The sequence below is a fragment of the Balaenoptera ricei genome, chromosome 18 (assembly GCF_028023285.1).
Source record: "Balaenoptera ricei isolate mBalRic1 chromosome 18, mBalRic1.hap2, whole genome shotgun sequence".
NCBI classification, from domain to species: Eukaryota; Metazoa; Chordata; class Mammalia; order Artiodactyla; family Balaenopteridae; genus Balaenoptera; species Balaenoptera ricei.
In genome coordinates this window covers 14,351,680-14,374,739 of record NC_082656.1, presented here as the reverse complement: position 1 = coordinate 14,374,739, position 23,060 = coordinate 14,351,680, and the positions used below count along the sequence as shown (strand labels likewise).

The 23,060-nt window shown below is 41.0% G+C and overlaps 1 protein-coding gene across 1 annotated transcript; it reads left to right on the top strand.

Moving 5' to 3' along the window:
• The first annotated feature begins 7,629 nt into the window (after positions 1-7,629).
• STOML3 (stomatin like 3) lies at positions 7,630-22,941 on the top strand. Its single transcript, XM_059903409.1, has 7 exons — positions 7,630-7,681; positions 14,698-14,801; positions 14,883-14,955; positions 17,603-17,685; positions 19,354-19,557; positions 21,238-21,372; positions 22,717-22,941. Exons 1-7 carry the CDS (start codon positions 7,630-7,632, stop codon positions 22,939-22,941), a joined length of 876 nt encoding a protein of 291 aa, XP_059759392.1.
• Positions 22,942-23,060: the final 119 nt, after the last annotated feature.

The following is a 23,060-nucleotide window of genomic DNA, read 5'->3' as shown; positions in this document are numbered from 1 at the left end:
AGGGGACACTGGTTTGAGCCCTGGTCAGGGAAGATCCCACGTGTCGCAGAATAACTAAGCCCATGCGCCAGAACTACTGAGCCTGCGCTCCAGAGCCCGTGAGGCACAACTGCTGAGCCCGCGTGCCACAACTACTGAAGCCCACGCACCTAGAGCCCATGCTCTGCAACAAGAGAAGCCACAGCAATGAGAAGCCCGTGCACTGCAACAAAGAGTAGCCCCCGCTCACCGCAACTAGAGAAAGCCCGCGCGCAGCAATGAAGACCCAACACAGCCAAAATTAATTAATTAATTAATTAATCTTTAAAAATGTTAAGTTTAGAAAAAAAAGAAAATAGTAAAATATTAGCTACATATACCGAACATTTATTCTTAAAAAATATGATATACCATAATCAAGTTGTGTTTATATTGGGAATGCAAGGATAAAGTAACATTAAGAAATCTAAAAGTGCAATTCATCACATTAGCAAATAGAGAAAAAACATTTTCTCAGTGTCTATAAAAAAATCTGGTAAAATTTAATCACCATAATGTTACGCACACACAAACACACACACAGCAAACTATGAAAAGAAGGAAACTTTATCAGGTAAAGGAAATATATAAAATTATAGCACACATTTTTAATTATGTAAATTAGAAATATCCCTTTAAAATCAGAGACTGATCAAGTAAAATGTTTTTTGCTAGTGTAGTAAGGTACAGAAAAAGTAGTAAAAGGTATATGATTGGAAAGGAAAATATAACACTTGGTGAGATTTACAGATACGTTATATTCAAAAGTCAACTGCAGTTTCAAATATGAGCAAGAGCAGAAAACTTATTTCAAAAAAAGAAAACAGCAGACAGTGGAAAACTATTCAGTGCTAAAAAGAAATGAACTCTCAAGCCATGAAAGGACATGGTGGAACCTTACATACATATTACTAAGTGAAAGAAGCCTGTCTGAAAAGGCTTCTGTATGATTCCAACGAAGTGACATCCTGGAAAAGGCAAAACTATAGACAGAGTAAAAAGATCACTGGTTGCCAGAGGTTGGGGATCAGGGCAGGGAAGGAAGGATGAAGGATAGATAGAACACAGAGGCTTTTTAGGGCAGTGAAAATACTCTGTATGATACAATAATGAGGGATACATGACATTATACACTTGTTCAGAACCACAGAACATACACCACCAAGAGTGAACCCCAAGGTAAGCTATGAGCACTGGGTAACTATGACGTGTCATTGTAGGTTCATCAGTTGTAACAAATGTTCCACTCTGGTGAAGGATGTTGATAAAGGGGGAGCTTGAGCATGTGTGGGGCAAGGGGCATGTGGGAAATCTTTGTACCTTCCTCTCCATTTTGTGGTGAACATAAAAATGGGTGCTCTAAAAAAAATAAAGTCTTTAAAAAATGGGAGAAAACAGTAACATGTTACCCAGGAATAAATCCAACAAAAGATGAGCAACAACTTTATGGAGAATTTTTTTTTAACTTTATGAGAATCAGTAAAAAAAAAAAAAAAAAAATCGATTTAAACGGAGGATACATGGTTACAAGTAATAGATACCTTAGGAGGTAAAATCTCTCAATCTATGAATTCATTGCGATCCCAATGAAAATTCTGGCAGAGCTTTTTTTTTTTAAAGTAGAGGGAAGGATTTTTAATTTATTTATTTATTTATTTTTGGCTGTGTTGGGTCTTCGTTTCTGTGCGAGGGCTTTCTCTAGTTGCAGCAAGCGGGGGCCACTCCTCATCGCGGTGCGCGGGCCTCTCACTGTCACGGCCTCTCTTGTTGCGGAGCACAGGCTCCAGACGTGCAGGCTCAGTAGTTGTGGCTCACGGGCCTACTTGCTCCGCGGCATGTGGGATCTTCCCAGACCAGGGCTCGAACCTGTGTCCCCTGCATTGGCAGGCAGATTCTCAACCACTGCGCCACCAGGGAAGCCCCTCTGACAGAGGCTTTTAATAGGTTTTATAAGCTTATTCTAAAATGTTATGTGGAAGAGCAAAGAATGACATATAGTCAAAACATTTCTACCAAATACCAAGACTTGTTATAAAGCCATAGAAGCTGAGACTGTGCAATGTTAATTGAGGATAACCAAATTGATAACACAGCATAAGAGAGAACCCATGAACACCCCCTTATATGAAAACAACTTATAATAGAGCTGGCATGACACAGCAGTTAAGATATTGGGCAATTTGTTATAAATAAGGCCCTGTGATATTCGGTTATTTACATGGAAGAAAATTAAAGTGGATCCCTACACAACATCATGAGCAAAAAGCAACAGTAGGTAGATAAGACTTAAATTCAAAAGGACAAAACTCTAAAAGCTTTCAAAGGAAATATAGGAGAATACCTTTAAGCCCATAGATAGGGAAGGATTTTTAAACAGGGCACACCAAGCACTGAATATATTGAAGCTTCATATATTTTATATCAGAGGCATCATAAAGGTGAAAAGTCACAACTAGGAGAAATATATTTGCCATTCATGTAACTGTCAAGTATCTATCTCTCTCTATATAAGTGTATAGAAAGCATAGATATATCAAGTATATATGAGTATTTATAAAGACTACCTATAAATCAATAAGAAAAAGGAAAAAAAATTTAAAAGAGCAAAAGACACATATGTGCAATTCACAGGGAAGAAAGCCTGAATTGTAAATATCAAGTGAAAATTGTTCAGCTTCATTAAAATTCAGGGAAAGGTAAATTTAGATGAAATACTATATTGCATCCACTAAATTGTCAAATATTAAAAGCTCTAACAACATCAAGTAGTATCCATGATGCAAAACAAGGGAAATACTTGTAGCCTGCTAGTAGAAGATTGAATTGATACAAACAGACCACTTTGGAAAACAATTCTGCAAAACTGTTTACAACAATCTTATAAAGTTGAGCATAAAATCTAGCAATTCCATTTCTGGATATGTACACCTTGATTTTAGGGCCTAAAGAAATTCTTGCATATATATTCACCAGGAGATAAACACAAAAATACTCATGGTAACAGTATTTGTAACAATAAAAACGTTAAAGTATTCCTAATAAGTGAATCGTGGGCTATTTATACAATCATGTATTAAGTAGCACTGGAAATTAACAATAGCTTCATGCAACAGTGGGGATGAACCTTTCCCCAATGGGGAAAAACATAATACGGAGCCATAAAACCAATCCCAGGAGACTACATGAGTAGTTTCACCTAGGTCAAAAGCACATAAAGCTAAGTAATATATGTTCAGAGGTACATACATATATGATTTTAAAAACCGTAAAAACAGGAGAATAATCAACACAATTATGGATTGCAGCTATGAGGAGGTGGGGATGAGATTTAGGGAAGAAAAATAGCTTATGGTGTTGGTAATGTTCTAGTTCTGAGGTTGGGTAGTATCTTCATTGTTGTTCACTTCATTCAATAAATACACATACATACCTGATATATATAATTGTATATATTATTGTAATAATATTGTATATATTATTTCACATGTATCATAAACATTTCCATAATTAAAATGTCTGTTCAGTAGAATACTTTCTAATGGGTAGACCATTTAATTGTGGGGTGGGCATTCAGGTAGAGATGTTTAGTCAGCTGATAGTTGAAAATACATATTCATTATGCTGGAGAGAGGTCTAGGCCAGATTTTCCGGTTGGGGAGTTATCACTACAAATATCCTTACATATCTGTGGACAAATTTTTTATTTAAAGAGGTGTAAATTCAAGAATTCCATGAATGAGAATGAATAAGACAGAACGGATGATGTATATTGATGAAAAGTTAATGAAATCAGAGAACTTCATCATTTAAAGAACAAGGAACATTTTCCTAAGGGACCATCAAAAGTCCTGGAACAGGTGTGTGCATTTTAAGAGATGGTGGTGGATGCGTCTGGCGCAAGCGTGTTCCTGAAACCAGAAGCTTCGGAAAGGAGAGAGGCCTGCGGCTAGAGTGGATGGTTTCAAGATCCCTTTGTGCTCCAAGATGAACGTTCAGGGAAAATAAAATGTACGTCTTCAGGGATGGCATCCTGCCTGTCAAGAGTAGGAACAGGGGGCTTCCCTGGTGGCGCAGTGGTTGAGAATCTGCCTGCCAACGCAAGGGACACGGGTTCGAGCCCTGGTCTGGGAGGATCCCACATGCCGCTGAGCAACTGGGTCCGTGAGCCACAACTACCGAGCCTGCGCGTCTGGAGCCTGTGCTCCGCAACAAGAGAGGCTGTGATGGTGAGAGGCCCGCGCACCGCGATGGAGAGTGGCCCCCGCTTGCCACAACTAGGGAAAGCCCTCGCACAGAGACGAAGACCCAACACAGCCATAAATTAAAAAAAAAAAAAAAAAAAGAAATAGTGGTTCAGAGACCAACATGTTAAAAAAAAAAAAAAGAGTAGGAACAGAATTGAGGCTTTTAAAAACATAGCTATCCTACTCTGGGAATATTGCCAATATTTTGAAATAACTGTAAATGGAAAGTAACCTTTAAAAATTAAAAATTTCTAAATTAAAAAAATAGCTGTTCTCATTTCAGGACTTTCCCTAGTTGAGGAACTGACAGAATGAAGGTTTAGAAACACACAGAAAAATCTTCATCAGAAGGGCATTCCGGCAATTCTCAATCTGCTTTATCCCTACCTCCCACTCCCCCTTGACAAAGGGGAGAAAATTCCATTAAGTGGCCCATGTATGGTTTAATATCATTAGCAAAGGAAGAGGCAACATTGCAAATGGGTTTATGTTTCATTCGTTTCCTGAGGCTCCTGGCTAGGAACTCAGCTTGTCCTAGGTGTTCCTTAGTTGTTGAAATCATTCTTGCTTTCTAGGCTGAGATATTTGGAACCTTTTGCAGGAAGAAGAAGAACAGTTGTTTAGTCATCTTCCAAGGGGATGTGTTTGTTGTAAATGCTCTGGAGACTCTTTCCAGCCACCACCAGGGAACAATTATTGTTACTGTTGTTTTGAACCTTGCACCTCAGTGACTGGCGGTGCTGGCGTAAGTAGTATGTGGCCAATATCAAGGGGAAATGGATTTAGAAATTAACTAAACCGGCACTTCCAAAACACGTTGTTTTCATGACTATGGAGGGTCATCTGATTCGGAGGGAAAGCAGCTTCCTGTTCCAGGGAAAGACTGTCTATGATCTAGTCGCAAGAAATGATGGAAACAGGAAGCTTTTCTGTTGCTCTTTCCATCAGAGGTTAGTCCCAAAGTGGAGGTGACATGGTGATCAAGCAGAGGCCAGGAGGAAATGATGGAATCTATGGATTGACAGTACAGAATCAGGAGCGGACCTCGAGTTTGCAAATTTGCAGCAAACTGGAGAGGCATTAGACAAGGGAGAGAAGGGACGTGATGAATGTTTGAACACATCCAATCACTAAGCAATCTTCTACTCAGCTGAAACAAGGGGAAAAGACGATATTGTGAAAATTAACCCAGCATTCCCATTTTTAGAAAGAAGACAGCTGAGTCCTGAGAAATACAGCTCAGCTCCCATTCATGGGAATAATAGTTATGATGTATTAATGCCAGTCATTATTCTGAGTATTTTTTTTTTTGGCGGTGCCGGGTGGCATGTGGGATCTTAGCTCCCCGACCAGGGATTGAATCCGTGCCCACTGCAGTGGAAGTGTGGAGTCTTAACCACTGGACCGCCAGGGAAGTCCCTATTCTGAGTATTTTACATGCACTGTTTCACATATTTGTCACACAGACAACTCTGGTAAAGACCACCATCATGCCCATTTTACAGATGAAAAGAAAAAAATGAAACATGAAGGGGTTAAGTTACCCAGTGTCACACAGCTAGTTCATGGTAGAGCCAGGATTTCTTTAAATCCAGGCAGCGTGAGCCCAGAGTCTACTTCTTAACCACTATGCCTGTAGTATCATTTGCACATCAAGCCGTAACCAAGGACGTCTGAGGAGAAAGCAGAGGAAAGTATTTTAAAGCTGAAAGTCCCTGACTCTGTGCATCCACGTGTGTCTGTTTTAATCTGTTTCTGGTCCCCAGCTTCCTTTCCCCAAGTTCTAATATTGCATATTAATTCTTATAATTACCAACTGTGCATGACAACCCTGCCTGGTTATTACCGTAATTTGAGTTTGTGGAGAAGGCAGTTATGATTATCAAGTAGTTGGCAAAAGTAACCCACAATCTGGGAGGTTTTTTCAGATGAAGTTGCTGAGAAGAAAATAACTTACATGGTTGGGAGAAAAGGAAAGACTAGAAAAGACAAGATGAGCTGGGAAATATCAGAGGTTGTTTTGTGTTGTTTTGTTTCCACAAACAAAATATTATTTGGAATATTGATATGAGAAAGATGAACATCAGAAAATTAGAAGATTGGTGCTTTCGGTATTGGAATGAGTGCAATATTGCCCTTGTTTCTGAGTAATATGATGAAAGAAAGACTCCTGGGACAGGAGCCCAGGGATCTGGATTCGAGAAAGAACTTTGCCATTTGTGAGCTGTTATCTTTGATAAATTACTTATTCATGCATTCAGCAAGTGACTGTTGGATGACAGTTATGTGCCTGCATTGTTCTAAATGCTGCAGGTGCTGTGTTAAAAAAAAATAACAGACCTAGCCAGACCCTCCCCTCATGGAAGTTATAATGTAGGGTAGGAGTCAGCAAACATTTTCTGTAAAGGGAAAGATAGTAAATATGTTAGGTTTTACAGGCTATACAGTCTCTATAGCAACTACTCAATAGGTAGGTATAGTGCAAAAGTGACCAAAGACAATATAGAAACAAACAGACGTGGCCGTGTTCCAATACCGTTTTATTTACAAAAATTTACGGTAGAGCAAATTTGCCCAGCCGGCTATAGTTACCCAACCCCTGGTCTAGAGGAAGAAACAAACATGAACCAAAGAATTATGCATATGGTAACGTGCAAAGGCCCTGTGGCACAGAAGACACATATAGGTTAGTGGGATTGATAGTAGGCCAATGGGGCTCTTGCTAAGTGCGTGAGGGGAGTACCATGTGAGTGAGGCTGGAAAGGGAAGGAGAGACAGACTAGCAGGTCCTTTAGGATACTTAGGATTCTCATCTTTACATATTAATGATTGGCAGTCATTGGATTATTTTAAGCAGGATGGAGATATGATCAGATTTCAGTTTCAAAAGATCACTCACAAAAAAAAAGATCACTCACTGCAGTGTGTAAAATGCATCAGATGAAATTTTCTCATCTGAAACATAAGGATGGAGATACGTGCCGTGTGTATCGGACAGTTCATAATGATAAACAAGTTACACACATTGCATAGAAGTGTTTTACAAAATATAAATTGTATAGAAAACTACATAGTAATGTTTTACAAGAAGCAACACAGTCAGAAGCTCATATACGTAGTTTTGAGTTCTCTCTATGAACAATGGCAGACTGAACGCATGAAGGAGATCATTTTGTTTATGTTAACAGGCTTCCTTCACCAGGGAGACTACTCCTTAGGGTGCTCACGAAAGAAGAAGAGCTTCTCTCACTCTCATTCCGTCTCTCTGCCCTTCCTTCTCCGAAGCACATCTGGGTGCTGCCTGGAGCCCAGGTCTGGCTCCAAACCTATACATATTTGCCAAGTATAAAAGCTTCTCAAGAATGAGATGGATCCTGGGGCATCCTCCCCAGAGAAACAGGATAAAGAGAACTTAGTGGGTAAGTTCCTTTTTTCCTGCCTTAAGTTTGTTTTATGTATATTAAGCAAAGTGAGAGTTGTATCGTTATAGAGAGCGAGCAAGCACGAGGTGGATTAATACATTATTGAGGTTGGCTTCAATTTCATTTAGAGCCCAGGATTTTGGATTCATTGCTTATCGTGGTTTTATTTGTTTCTTGAAGAACAGTCTATGACATGCCCTTTTTCTTAAGTGTTAGATAGAATTTGTGTTTACATTTGTATTCATATTTTTTGCGTTAACTAGCAAAGACATGTTGAACAAGCTAAAATTTATCCAGTTTCAAATATCATCTGATGGTGCTATGATTAAATAGAAAAGCTGGTTTGAGGTACACCATGTTCGATACATGGAGAGAAGTTGAAGCAAAGAAAACTTAGCCTGTAATTACCAACTGCCTCCGTGAATGTTAATGGCTCTTCTGTATTGGAATGCATTTTGCTCACGTTATATTTTTAAACGCTACAATAATTCTGAGGTAGATTTTTTTATAACCTCATTTTATGGTGGAGAAAATTGAGTCTTGGAGAGTTTAAAAACTTGTTGAAAGTCCAGAAAGTGATGATGATGGTGGTGGTGGTGGTGTATGCGTGTGTGTCCTAACCCGTGCTCTATACTTTATATTGCTAAAGAAGTCATAGCGCAGGTTAGAAATAGAGAGCGCATTTGGCATTATTTGCTTGTAAAAGAAAGTATACATTTAGAGGTATCTACCTGGATTGAAAAAGAAACCTTTCTCGTGAAGTTGGCCTAGCAACATGGATATATTGGAGGCAGTGAACATCATTTGGAAGGTACAAGTGGGGGGTCTCTTCAAGGGTACCCTTGATTATCTTTTTAAACAAGAAGTTTCATGAGACCTTTTAGTTTCTGTTTAACAGGTTGAGACATCAACTGGATAAATGGCACGACTGAAGCTGTATCACCAGCGAAATATTTTAAAGTGCTCATGGGTTTACTTGGTTTTGGTTTTTGACTATAATGAAAAACCCGCACTATCACAGAACAAACCGAAATGGGGCTTATTATGTTACAACTTCTGATTTCATATGCTTTAGGCAGTTTATGAGATGCAAATCAGTCTTTCTCTGAGATTTGTGGGATAAGTTTGCCCTTGCCCTCCTCCATCTTGGACACATTAACAAGACAATATCATTTGGTCCTTCAAGCTGTACAGAAATTTCGGTACCTACTGAAGTTAGGCTCCTACTGGCCCACAGAGACTGGGAGCTAGGGTTGCTATCTACCTGATGATTACCTTTCAAGAGGACGGCTCCCAGGTCCTTGAGAAAGATAGTCCCAGATCGTAAAACTAGCAAGAGGCTTTTACAAAGACTTACATCTCAAAGGGGCAGAGAAAGGATTTACAAAGGTAAGTGTGCTAAAGGAAATGCTCAAGGAAAATGGAAATCTCTTTAATGGCGAGGCAAGCTGAAGGAAACGTTAAGACCTCTAGGAAAACCCTAGTCGGTGGCCTGGCTGATTAGAAGGCCTCCTGATGTGGCTAATAATTCCTTTACATGTAATTTATTTAACTCTCACAACTAGTTATGATTGGGTTAACAGAAGGAAAATAAGACCTCAGCAGGTTGAGTGACTCGTGAGATGTCATCTAGCTTTCAAATGGCGGTGTCTCAATTAGAACGTAGGGTCCCCCGACCCAGGACCTGCACTTTCCATCCCTGTGAGGCATTGTCGCCTGTCTGTCCCTAGGCTGGCTGTGCCAAAGCTCTTCCCTCCTCTCTGTCCTCTTCTTTCTGAGAATGCAGAACAAGCAGTGAGTTTCCCATCTTCAATGCTAGCCTGCCCGTAGGTATCCTCTGGTCTCTGTGTGAATCATTTATTGAGGTATGAGATACATACAATAAAGTGCACAAGTCTTAAGTGCTTGGCTTGACAGATTGAATACACAACAGACAAAGGCTGGACCATATCTAAAAATAGAATTCTGACCACCAACCTGCAGCCACCAGCCCAGAAAACCAACCTTTTATCTACAATAATCAGCCCAGGAAGCCAGCCTGCTTGATGTCAGATTCTCAGGAAACCACATTGTTATCAGAAGCTACATAATCACTTCTGTAACATTCAGCCCCAAATAGCCAGGACTTGATTAACAACTGACAGCTCCCCTGCTTTTTGTCCCCGATTCCAACTTAGGTCCAACAAAAGAAAACCAAGCGGGTACCCCTACGCCAATCACGTAGGATGCTCTGCTTCTATTTTGTCCGTCTACAGCTTCCCTAGGCCAACAGCCTCCAATCAGGGCACACCTGAAGCCTTCCCCCTTTTTCCACCATAAAGCTTCCCCACTCCTCTGCCTGCCTTTGAGTCTCTGCCAAAACACAAGTGATAGAGGCTGACTCTTTTGTGTGAGCCTGAATAAATACCCTTTGCTTTTCTAGCTGGTGGGTCTTTGTTTATTTCCACAGGCTCAATATGTGTATGCAGTCACCACCCAGATCAAGATATGGAACATTTCCAGCACCCTACAAAGCTTCCTTATCTCTTCCCAGATAATACCCAGCTGACAAAACTCCACCCACTACCTAGAGACAGTACTACTCTGACTTCAAACATAATAGATTAATTTTGCCTCTTCTTGAACGAAATGATACAATACGAGATCGTACGGTATGTACTCTTATACGTGGAATCAAAAAGTGTGTACTCTTGTGTCTGGCTTATTTTGCCCGATATTTTGTCTATGAGATTCATCCATATTTTGAATACTGTATAGCAGCAACTTTGTCTTTTTTCTTCCTGAGTAATCTTTTCTATGAACATACCACAACTTTATTTATTCATTCTACTGTAGTTGGGTTTGGATGGTTCTTCATTTCTTGGATTTTACGAACAAAATTGCAATAAACATTCCTGAATATGTTTTTCACTGTTATCAGCACTCATTTCTCTGAGATATTACTTAGAAGTTGAATACTGAGTCATAAAGTAAGTGTGTGTTTGGCTTTAATAGATACTTCCAAATAGTTTTTCAAGATAATTGTATCAATTTGCGAACATGAGAATTCCCATTGCTCCACACCCTTGCTAAAATGTGGCATTGTCAGTCTTTAGCATTTGCCATTCTGGAAGCTGTGTATTTTTATCTCATTGTGGTTTTCATTTTCATTTCCCTGATGTGTAATGTACATCATTCAGTTCTGGTATTTTAAACACTGTCCTGTTACCTAAATGGCTATTTCTGCTTCGAGAGGAAATGACTATTTACAGTAACACAGATGTGTGGGCATGGATTGCATATTGAATTGATCTAATATTTAAGTACTGTTGATCAAGCCAAAGTTGGGAAATAAGCCACCAAGTCACCTAGTTTGTTTTATTTCCTGAAATTCATTGCCACTTCTAAAGCTATCTAAGTGGAGTTAGTGATCTAGAATATTCTTCCTGATTTCCTAGCCTCACACGAGTTACAGATCTTGCTTTGAGTGTTTATCCCTAGTCCTAGAGGGTATTTAAGTCTCCTCTGGTGCTATGGGCTGCATCTAAGCTCCAGGAACAAAGCCCCAGAGGCGTGCCTCGACAAATGAAGCTTAGTTTTGCCTCACTGCCTAAGACTGTGGAACTTGTGGGTACCACTTTACCTAAAGAGAGATTGAGATGATGGTGACAACACTGACCAGGAAGTTTTCTGGCTGCAAAATGCAGGGTTGGCCTCAGTTATCTTTAAAGTCCTCCCAACTGAAGTCCCAGAGTCCTTCACCTCAGTGCCAGCAGCGCTGGGCCTCAGGTTCTGTGCATTATGGCTCACCTTTCATTTTGCAGATTGAGGGAAAGATGTTCCAGCTCTTGTTGGAAAGTTCCCCATCTTATTCTCTTTTGTATCTGCAGCTCTAGCACAGTGTGCCTGGCATATAAACTGGTAAAATATCTGTTCAATGGATGAATGAGAAACCGGCGGGCAATTTTCCGGGGGTGACAAAGTCCATTTCTCTACCAGGAAGTAATATGATGATGGCTTTATAGTATGGTGACAATTACCCATAGAAAACACCCATCCATGGATCTGGATAAAGCAGGAGATGATCAGATGAGCTCAGTCAGGGCTTCATGGCTAACAGAGAGGGTGTGTGGCCCATTTTCTTCCCATCGTCCCCTCCAGGGAATGGCTCAGGGAAGGCTCTGGAAGAATCTTTGTGTAGGTTGAGGTAAAGGGAGATTTCTGAAGAGCCTTTGTCATACGATCCCAGTATTTCCTTTGAATTGGAATTGGAATCCTCAAATCCAATTCTCAGCGCAGCACCCACAGTTTTAACTGCAGGCAAGGTGGGGCGGGGCAAGGCTGGCTGAAAGATCTGCTCTGCAGGAAGCTGCAGAAGCAGCGTTTTGTGCTCGCTGCTCACAAGGCAGAGCTGCTGAGCCCTGCGGGGAAGCCGACAGTCTCACTTTCACCGGCAGCTAACGACACCCCCAGGCTCCACCCATCCTCCCAGCAGCAGCGGCCTGGCTAATTCTAACGCTCAAGTGTAAATCTTGGAAGATTAATCGTGTCCTCATCTCTGGTCTCTCTCTGCACATTTAGTACTTAACAGAGCCTCGATCACAGGTAATGATGCTATAGGGCTGGGTGGGACTGCAGAGGAGCTCCCGGGGGTCAGGCCAGTTTTCTCTGCGACAAGCACTTGCTTTTGCAGCTTGGTGTTAAGGCTGTAGCTAGTCTGGACATGTCTAGGGCTTGCTCAGGGCATAAAGCATAGCTGATGTCCTTGTTGGAGTCCCAGCTGCCTGTGTGTGCAGCAGTGCTAATGTCACAGCCCCCAGCACCCCAAAGTTCCTGAACACCAAATACGGCCGTGTCAGCAGGGAGGAAACACACCAGAGGGCTCGAGAACTGTGCTGCCTTCCCAGTGCTTTCCTCAAGATGCAGAGTGTCTGGGAGAGGCGTGTACAAGCACAGCTATCGCAGCCTTGTTTGTAAAGGCAAAATTGCAAGTAACCATAATATCCATCAATAGGAGAATGGCTAAATAAACTGAGTCACAAATTTAGGATAGGAGGCAACAATGAAGAAGAATGAGGTAGATCCAGATGTAATGACATGGAAATATCTCCCAAACATATTCAGTTTAAAAGAGTAGAAACTTACAGTGTGATGTCTTTTCTCACAAAATCTACAAGTCGAAACCAAGTGTTTTCTAATTGTAGATACATGTATGTAAATACATAGGAATGGGTCTATAAGGACATATACCAAGTTGATAACTATGGAAACATTTTAGATGAAAGTGGACTGAGGAGAGGATGATCGGGGGGATTTTAGTTTTATCTGTATTTCTTGGATTTTTTTTTTTTTAACAGTGAGAATGTATATACAAGCTGTGTTATTACTAATAATTTTAAAAAGCGCTAATAAATAAAATACAACAAAGATCCCATGAGAAGGCACAAAATGTCTTTTCATCCTGCATAATAATAGTCTGATCTACCATAATGTGGTCCAAAGTTACGGAAGGTGATATTTTGGGAATTTAAACTTTGGTGTATGCAGGCAAGTCCTTATTGTTATTGAGTATATCTTTATGTATATTTAAAGCCTGTAAAAGGACATTTGCACTCAAAACGTTTTAATATGAAATATGTATCTAAAACTTAGATACTTTTCATCTATCAGAATGTCACCACTGAGAAGACTGAAAATATCTAGTGAGGACAGGGCATGTGGGAATAGGCACAGAGTACAAACTCTTTGAAGGGCACTTACCATCTAACAAAATTGTAAATACTGATCCCTTTGACCTAACACTTCCACTGCCAGGAATTCATCCTACACAAGTGCACAAAAACACACATTAAAAAGGACTCGTCACAGCATTATCTGTAAGAGCAAAACCCTAGAACCCTTGTAAATATTCATAAATTTCTGTTCGCCAATGAACCCGTTGCAGTAAAATGGATAAGTGAGGCTGAATTTGAGGTGGTATCAATGAGGCTTAGTGACTTCTGTAGTTGGATAGGGAAGAGGCAATGGTGACCCTGTGTCTCTAACCTGGACAATCATGCGGATGGTTAAGTACGGATGGTTAAGACATTAACTGAGATAGACGCATAATAGCATAAGGTGTTCGTGTATCATCTGAGTAGAGCTATCTAGCAAATGTGATTAGTTCTAGTGCTTGTGTGGAGAATGTGAAATCAATTGGAGGAAGTGGAGGGGTGAGGATGGGGCTGGTTGTCAAGGAGAAGAGAACCAAGAAGCAGCAAGGACTGAAAACAAGGTGAAATAGTGAATATAAAGAATTCTAAAGTATCTATCAATCTGTAAGATGGGAATAAGTGTAGTAATATACATTTACTAAGGTAGGTATTAATGTTTGGTCTAGGTGCCTTATATAAATAATCTCATTTAATCCTCATCGAATCCTTCAAGGTAGGTAGTTTCTATCCCCATCCTACAGATGAAGAAATGGAGGCTCAGAAAGATCGGGTGTCTTTCCTGAGGCCACCACACTGGTAAGTTAAAGACTCTCATAGAAACTCAAACGTAAGCACTCTGGAAAATGTTTTTCCTTGTGCTCTATTGACTTGTTTGGGGATAATAGTACCTACCTATCCGCCCCAGAGGTTGCCTTGACTTCCCCTGGAGAATTCTGGGGGCCCAGGAATCTGTCTTTTAAAATGACACCCTGATGATCCTGAGGCGGGTAGTTTTATGTGTTTTGAGAATAATAAACCATGGCAGCCCTATGTAAATGTAATGGTAATTACTGTTATTGATTGCTATGAGACTTTTCTTGGAAGGGACAGGTCAGTTTTCATCTAAAAACCTGACGGAATATTTTCCGTGCGTGTGTGTGTGTGTGTGTGTGTGCGCGCGTGCGTGTGGTGTTTACTGCAATCACGCGTGTGTGTGGATTCAGGTTGCTTCCTCAGCCCCACCCTGGCTTGGCCAGCCCTCTGGATGGTTTCCCCATCCAAGCAGCTGAATCGCTTTCCTAAGAACCATGTCAGTTACAGAATTGCCTCCTCATTTCCTAGGCGTCAAGAGTAAAGGGCTTGGTATATGTGGCTGGATCCTGTTTTCGTTTTCTTTCCTGTTGATGATCATTACTTTCCCTATCTCCATATGGATGTGCTTGAAGGTAATACCCTGGGGAATAAACTGGGCTCTCTCTATGAGCTGATGAATCATTAAGACTAAATGCTCTCCCTTAATCTCTTAGATCATTAAGGAGTACGAACGTGCTGTTGTATTCCGACTGGGACGCATCCAAGCTGACAAAGCCAAAGGGCCAGGTATGACACTGCCCTGCTTGTGATAAGGATCACGGGCACCTATTACTGCTACTACTGCCACCAAAAATTTTCTCTGGCGACATTTATTGGAAAAAAAAAAAATCACAGGAAGCTGGAGCTCTTGCCTTTCTGTACAATTGAAGGATCTTGTCCTCTTACTTGAGTTAACAGGAGTGATCACTAGACCATTAGCTGGAGAGATTTGGAATCTGGATCAGCGTTCTAACACTCCCTCTGAGAGTTTCAGTGAATGTGAACAAAGAGTGGCTCCGGTTACATTGGCTGGGTGTCCCTTATTACCAGGGCCACTAAGAGAATGAAAGAAGAATGAAGGGAGGGAGTAAATGGCCAAGGTAGACAATTAAGTTACTCAGGGAGAGGATTCCGGGAGCTGGCTTTTGATTCTCACTCTTTGAAAGAGCCAATGGAAAAGTCAAATGTAATGTCCTCTCTTGACAAGTAGATTAAGAGCAACATAGAGCTGGAAGCCATTTGACAATTCCTTTCGTCAAATGTGGTCTTTATTTCCATCCTTTCTCTACAGCCTCGGAATAAAAAATGTCCTAAACTGTTCATATCATAAAAGGATGGGATTTTCTTTTGTGGGAGCCAGGAGTATCGGTACTAAAAGTCGTCAGGAGTAAGACACTGATTTACTACTCATAACTTCTCTTGTGTATATTTTGTTGAACCCTATGAAATTGCTAATGTTTGGTTTCGACCCACCAAAATGGCAATTTCATACGATAGGTTCTAATATTCTTGACAGGGGAGGCTCTCCAAACAGCATCTTGGAAGGCACATGGAAGAGAATGGTTATTTGCTATACTTCTCTAATAACATTTGCTTTCTGCCCCCTAATGTGATGTATTTAAGTAAAATCATTCTCCCTCCAACTGCACTGTAGGGTCTCTCGGGGGAAGGAACTTCCTTATTCACTCTGTGCGCTTTGCACTTGGCCATGTACTACGGTAGGCACTCAGGTATCTCTTACATTTTTAAACATATGAGAAACTTCCAAACGGGAAGCTTGTTACGGAGACTTGGCCATTTCAAGTAGTATTGATATAATCCTACTTGTCTAATAAGGAACCTAAGAGAAAGAGGGCAAAAATTGCTTATTATGGATATTTTTATGAGTTTGTCCAAATAGAGGTGTTAGAATTATCCAAGTGAGAAATACCAGAACAAAGTTAACCTCTTCCTGGTCATGTTTCACCTGGTGGAGCCAAGATTATAAATTAGAATAAAATTGGATTTGAGAGAGGTCAAATAGCTATAACTTGCAGGACTCTAGAGAAAAGTCTCTTTTAAATGAATTTTCCCAGAAGAGTTCACCACTAAATCTCCCAGGATAACTAATCTCGTCATACATGTCTCTGGGGCTAAGGAGTTACCTCAGAATGTCGTAAAGAGCCAGAGGAAAACAGGTCAAATTGCTAATGGAAAACATCTCCACTTCTGTAAATAGTAAATTATTCTTTAATAATAAAAGTATTCATAACAGGAGCTGCTACTTTTGAGCACTGAATACATGCCTGGCACTATGTTTAGTATTTTATTTCATTATCTTGTTGACACATGCTTAATCTTCACTGCCATCTTATAGATATTAGGTGACTGAAGCTCAGGAAAATTAGATAAATGTTCGCAGGTCACAAGCTCATAAGTGGTAGGACTGGAACTTAACTCTCTCTAGTTCTAAGGGCCATGATCTTAACTGGTGACTTAGCACCAAAAAAAAAAAAAGGTAAATTAGGAAGTAATCCTTACCCCAGAAAGGTTTAGACACCAAAAGAAAGAAAGCACCTTAGCAGTGTTTTCTGTTGATGCTACCAGTACTTTTCATGACACTCAGTGTAGAAACTTGCTTCTTCTTTGAAAACAAAAACAATAGCACAGAATGCTTCTGGTAAACGAAAATGGATTGGTGTCCCCATCTTGCTGACATGCCTTGTGGTTCTAATCTCTATAACTCTTGCTGTAGAGAAACTTCCCCAGGGCAATGTTAAGGAGTCATAGAATCCTCAAATGAGTTTCCTTAGCCCTATCCCTACCTCAATCCAAATCTTCACAAGAGATAAGTAAAAGTATTTACAATTGAGGAATGCCATTGTATATAAACTAGAACACAGCTACAGAGAAACTATAAATTTTGTAATACATTGGTTTTGGGGACACTGAAATCCTGGGAAGATTTCAATTCTAACATTCCTTCAGTACTAATGAAGATAAATGAGAATGTTGACAGTCACTGATATTCAAGGTCTAAAGTCTATTGATTGAATCTTTTATACAGATACCTTTAACGTAAAGAAACTAATTTCCAAAATATCCTTTTAAATAAATGTCACACTCAACACTTGGATAGAAGTAAGTTGAATGTTTTACAAAAGAAAATCTAAAAATTAATTGTCAAGGATCTTCAGTTTTTTACCAAAAGATTTTAATTTCTAGGGAATCACTTTTCTTTAGTCATTGACTCATAGCAGGAAATAATTTCCCCAAAGTTATAGGTGTACATATGGAAGATCATCTGAGAAGCATTTATAGTCCCACGCAAATAATGTACTGTATAGCTAGCAGAAAATTTGTTGCAGTTATTTTCAGTTGGGTGAAATTTTAAACCATATTTTCTTTTGCATAGGTTTGATCCTGGTCCTGCCTTGCATAGACGTGTTTGTCAAAGTTGATCTCCGGACCGTTACGTGCAACATCCCTCCACAGGAGGTAATGCTGATTAAAGCTACGTTTCTAGAAATAAAACCAATATCTTCCCTGCCACAGGGACAATTGAGACTGTATCATATGTTTTCAAACTATAAAGGGAAAGCTGAACTGAATTCTTAGAGATCTGCTTGGGGAGTCCTAGGTGGCTCCTGAGACTACTGGACTTTGTTTCGCCAAATGAGAATGAAGCCAAGGGCAAGGGCTGAATTGCTAGACCTGCAATGACTGGGTGGGAGAAAGTCTGAGAGAAGAGAGAGAAGGGATACAGATGGCAGAGAAACTGGGATGGAGAATGACAAGCCGATCCCTGGAAGAGTCTGATAAATCATTGTACGAGGGGCCTGAAATTGATTTGGTGCCTGGTTATGACTTTATCCTTTCCATCACCGTCTCCGGAAATGTTTTAGTAATATCGATATCACTCACCTCTGCATTAAATTTTGTTAACTTTTTATTTTATATTGGAGCATAGTTGGCTAACAATGTTGTGTTACTTTCAGGTGTATAGCAAAGTGATTCAGTTATATGTATATATATATCTATTCTTTTTCAAATTCTTTTCCCATTTAGGTTGTTACAGAATAATGAGCAGAGTTCCCTGTGCTATACAGTAGGTCCTTGTTGGTTACCCATTTTAAATATAGCCGTGTGTACTGCACTAAATTTTTTGAGTGTTTGGATGCAACAAAGTGGGGTGTGCATTGGGAAAGAGCGGACACTGTACAGGGCTCACCTGTAACTGGATTTCAAATAGTTCTTTTCAATTCTTAAAGTACAGCAACTAAATGACCAGACCAAGTAACTGGGTGATAAGGAAGAGAAACAGAATTGCCAATAATCATGCCAATTTGTGATAAACAAAATGATCCAGGAAGAGAAAAGAAAATGTGTTGGAGGGCAAAGGGGATGAGAAGTGAGAAAATCAACATTTATGAGGAAATGTTAATTTTCCTCTCTCTGGTCTAGAAAACTCAATCGAAACTCAACAATGATGTCTTCATGCCATTGGCGGGAACTGCAGAGTCCTTACTTTGGAATTCAGCCATAATCATAAGAGAGCTTAGGATGTTTAGGGACTATCATGGGCCTTTTCTGGCTCCATAGTAAACAGTTCTAGATGGGAGAAGGGAGTTCTAGGTCCTGCTTTCGTGGTACCCACAGAAAGCTCATTTGCTCCAAAGTACCTTGTCATGTTAATTCAGAACAATTAATGCAGAGCCTCTATAAATTGATTTTTCTTTATTTGAATACAGAACACGGTCTCTGGTGCCATCTATGTTTTCTAAGAAGCACTGCTATTCATCAAGCCTGATGAAACTAAGAACCAAAAAGATTTCAGGTATCAGGGAAACAGATGTTCTATCTCTATTTAGATGGTAGAATTCCAACAGGGTTCTACTATTACATTTTAAAATGGAAATACCTATTTCACTTCTGACTTCTCTAAGATGAAGTTACAGGAATAGGTACAGATCACACCTGTGTAGGAATTTTGCTATCAACAAGGATGATAGTATATTCAAGCCAGGACAGATTTTTGGTGATGCTGGCATGAGTTGTCATTGAAGCTCTCCTCCTGTGGAGAGGGCTCTGGGACTGGCTGACCCTTTGTTGATCAATCATTGTGAAAGTCATAAGCATGTGATCTTCTGTGTTCTTGATCTCCAGATCCTCACCAGAGACTCTGTGACCACTCAAGTGGATGGAGTGGTCTATTACAGAATCTATAGTGCCGTCTCGGCAGTGGCTAATGTCAACGATGTCCACCAAGCCACATTTCTGCTGGCTCAGACCACTCTGAGAAATGTCTTAGGGACACAGACCTTGTCCCAAATCTTAGCTGGCCGGGAAGAGATTGCCCATAGCATCCAGGTAAAGACATCAAGGACCAATAGCCTACCTCTTTCATTCACTCATTTTAATTAACAGTGATGATCAAATATCAGCAGTCCAAAGCAACCCTCCCCATGCGTACACACACACACACATACACACATATACACAACTGCTCTAAACAGATGGGCTTCAGTTTGGGATTTCACTTTTTTTTTTTTTTTTTATAATCATGAGGTCCAGATTTAAAAATCTGAGTGGGAGCGGGGAGCTGTTGGAGTGTGTGTGGAATTCAAAATTATGAATTACCATTGTACACTTTAGCCTTTTTCGAAGAGCTTAGAGATCAGAGTTATTTTTAGTTTAGATTACTCCAGAGGAAGGGCTGCCATTTCTCAGGCAGCCCGTATATTCTTGCATTTCAGTGGAATGTGGACGTTAGAAGGAGGTTTGGTCGAGACAGCACAGGACTGCTATCCCTGGGAAATCCGACTTCATGTACTAATACCAATAATGACATTGTTGATAGTAATCATAGTAATAGTAATCAAAATTATAATATTGATGAGGATGTAACAGGTATCCATCTCACCTCTCGTACACCCTAGATTACAGACAATCACATTTCTGTGTTTTCCTGAATCAATTACATTTTGATTCTGAGCCTGCCTTCCGTAAGTTAAGAGGGAAATTCAACTTTGGTCCTTCTTGGCCTCTCCTCCAGTCCCTAAGGTAGTGCAAAGTCCCCGAGGTTTTATAAGATAATATCAGTTCTGCATGATAACTCTCCACGTCACTCTAAGAGCCACACAAGTTCAATGACTCAGTTGTTTGCCCATCACAGTCAGGTCACTGGCTTCTTGTGAGGTCTCCCCATCTCCCAGCTCTCTGCAGGGATCACGGAAAAGCTAGGGCTCACTTGCTATTTGGTATCACATAGATCTCTGCCCTTTCCCCTTTGAGGGAACTACCCATCTGGTCTCACTGTTTCTCAAGGCATTCTTTCTCATCCCTTCCCCTCCAGGATAACCAGCAAGATATCTTCAGTGGTCTTAAGCTTTAACAAAAGATGAGGATGTCTTTGATTTTAGGCTTCTTCTGCTCTAAAAATATAAACCTTGCTACCTGTTTAAAACTGAGCCACGGGTCAGAGGTTAAACAGAGCAAGACAAATAATATCTCAAAAAGTACCCAGTGATAATATGTACTGAGTTATTGTTGCTGGGCACCGATAGATATTTTAACATGTATTATCTCCAAAACTCATGACAATCCTGAAAGAAAACCTTTTATAGTATGAAAACTGAGAATCAGAAAGGTTAAGTAACGGGCCCAATGATTCACAGCTGCAAATGGCAGAACCAGGACAAAATCCATTGCTGCCTGTTTGGTGTCAGTGACAAGAAAATGTGGGGTATTTGCTCAAATCTAGATGGACAGTATATACTTCATTAGGAATGGTTTGGGGTGGAACTGCTCAGAGACCACCTATTAAAAGACCTATCAAGTTTTGTTTCTGAATCCTTCCCAGGATTCACTTCAATGCCAGGAAGTGGGCGATAAGAACTCCTATCCCCTTTCCAAACTGTCTCACTCCAAACGCTGTAAATACAGAAGGAGAAAAAGAAGAGGACTTCTCTTGCATATATAACATGTATCAGAAACTTCGATTGCACACCTGTCTTCTGATCAACCACCTTTCTTTTGACTTGGAAACAGACTTTACTTGATGATGCCACCAAGCTGTGGGGGATCCAGGTGGCCCAAGTGGAAATCAAAGACGTCCAGATTCCCGGGCAGTTGCAGAGGTCCATGGCTGCTGAGGCCGAGGCCACCCGGGAGGCCAGGGCCAGGGTAAGGGCGACTCCATCTGCATTGGAGGGTGAGCTTCCCAGCCTTGGAGCCAACAAGGATGGGGCTTGAAAGGAAGCTCAGGTCCCCTCAAGGATTTCAATAAGAAGAGGGTTTCTTTTTCACAGTTTTTACTGAGAATTTCCCCTTGAGTTAAAAGCTCGTAGGCAGCTTAATGCACCTTGAGGAATCTTGGTATTAGGTCTTGGGTCAAGGGTGATCGGCAACATACTCAGTGACTCAGCCAGGTGGGTCCCCACGCTGGCCACACAGCAGAGCCTCCTAGAGAGAAATGAGCAAAGCAAACACCAATTCCCAGGCCTCACCTCAGACTCGGTGAAGCAGAGTCTCTGGTGGGCCCAGGAACCTGCATTGTTATAAAGCTGATGATTCTGATGCAGCAACTTGGTGCCTGTCTTTGGAGTATCTTCCTCCTAGTGTGTTAAGTGAACTGAATTAAAAGGAGGGGGATTACTACAATCCAGGTTAGAATTACAAAATGTGAGTGCAGCTTGGTCTCGAGTGTTCTTGAATCTGTTGGATCCATAGCCCTCATATCTGTGTGGATGGGTTTCCTGAAGTATCAGAAGCCAATTAAGATTAGAATGCTCCAAGTACCCCCTTTGGAATCTTACTTGGGACTTGAGGGAGGTTTCCCTCTACTTTATCTCTGGATTCTCTGCTAAGCTCCAGCAGCCTCTAAGCAGTTGACTTGGGAGTCGCTTTTGCACGTGGGCAGTGCGTGCCCACGGAGGGGCAGCTGTTTTCCAGTCATTCTCGGGCAGTCTGAGAACCAGAGGAGGAGCAGGGCACTTAGGAGAGCTCCAGCGAGCGTTTGCAGACGGGCACTTGCTGCCGCTTGCAATCAAGAGCGGGGAGAACTTGAAACAATCCTTACATTGTAAGAATGAGACAAAATTGGCAACAGAATGAAATTTTAAAAAAAAATCTATGATCAGTAAAAAGGATAGAAAAAAAGCCAGTTGGAGGCCTTGAATTTCCGACTTCTCTGAAAACGAAAGCAGCCGATTGAGGGGCTCCAGGGTGATTCAAGAGCATCACTCGGGTAGATGGACCTGTATTTGTTCGGGTGCTTTTATTTTGTTTGAGAATGAAATCTAGGGACTCATAATTTGTAAGCTATCTCCCTGCTTCCTGCAACCTCCTCACATTTCTCTAATCACATTAGGATGTGGAACTCTAATCCTTGCCAAAGAACCAAGCAGATGAAACATGGGTGGCCAAGTAGGGGCTGGGAGAGAAGTATCCGTGCAGACCCAGGAAAAGAAAGCACTAGTGACAGCTGTAAACTTGTACGTCTAAAGGCTTTTATTTCTGTCGATTTAGGTCCTTGCAGCAGAAGGAGAAATGAATGCTTCTGAAGCCCTGAAGTCAGCCTCCAAGGTGCTGGCTGAGTCCCCCATCGCCCTCCAGCTGCGTTACCTGCAGACCTTAACCACCGTGGCCACAGAGAAGAATTCCACCATTGTGTTTCCTCTGCCCATGAACGTACTAGAGGGCATGGGCGGCATCAGCTACAGTAACCACAAGACGGTCCCTAACAGAACCTGAGATCCCCCTGCTGCAGCCATTGTTTAGGGAGGCACACCTGTTCCTATGGAGACCAGCAGTGAGAAGCGTTGAGAATTTCAACACTATTTAAGCAGAGTAACTCTACAGCTGGAACAGCA

Excerpts from the sequence above, each read along its gene's own strand:
- STOML3 (XM_059903409.1), top strand. The coding sequence starts at position 7,630 with ATGGATCCTGGGGCATCCTCCCCAGAGAAACAGGATAAAGAGAACTTA. Across the intron at positions 7,682-14,697 it reads GGATAAAGAGAACTTAGTGG|GCGTCAAGAGTAAAGGGCTT; the intron begins GTAAGTTCCTTT and ends CTCATTTCCTAG. Across the intron at positions 14,956-17,602 it reads TGACAAAGCCAAAGGGCCAG|GTTTGATCCTGGTCCTGCCT; the intron begins GTATGACACTGC and ends TCTTTTGCATAG.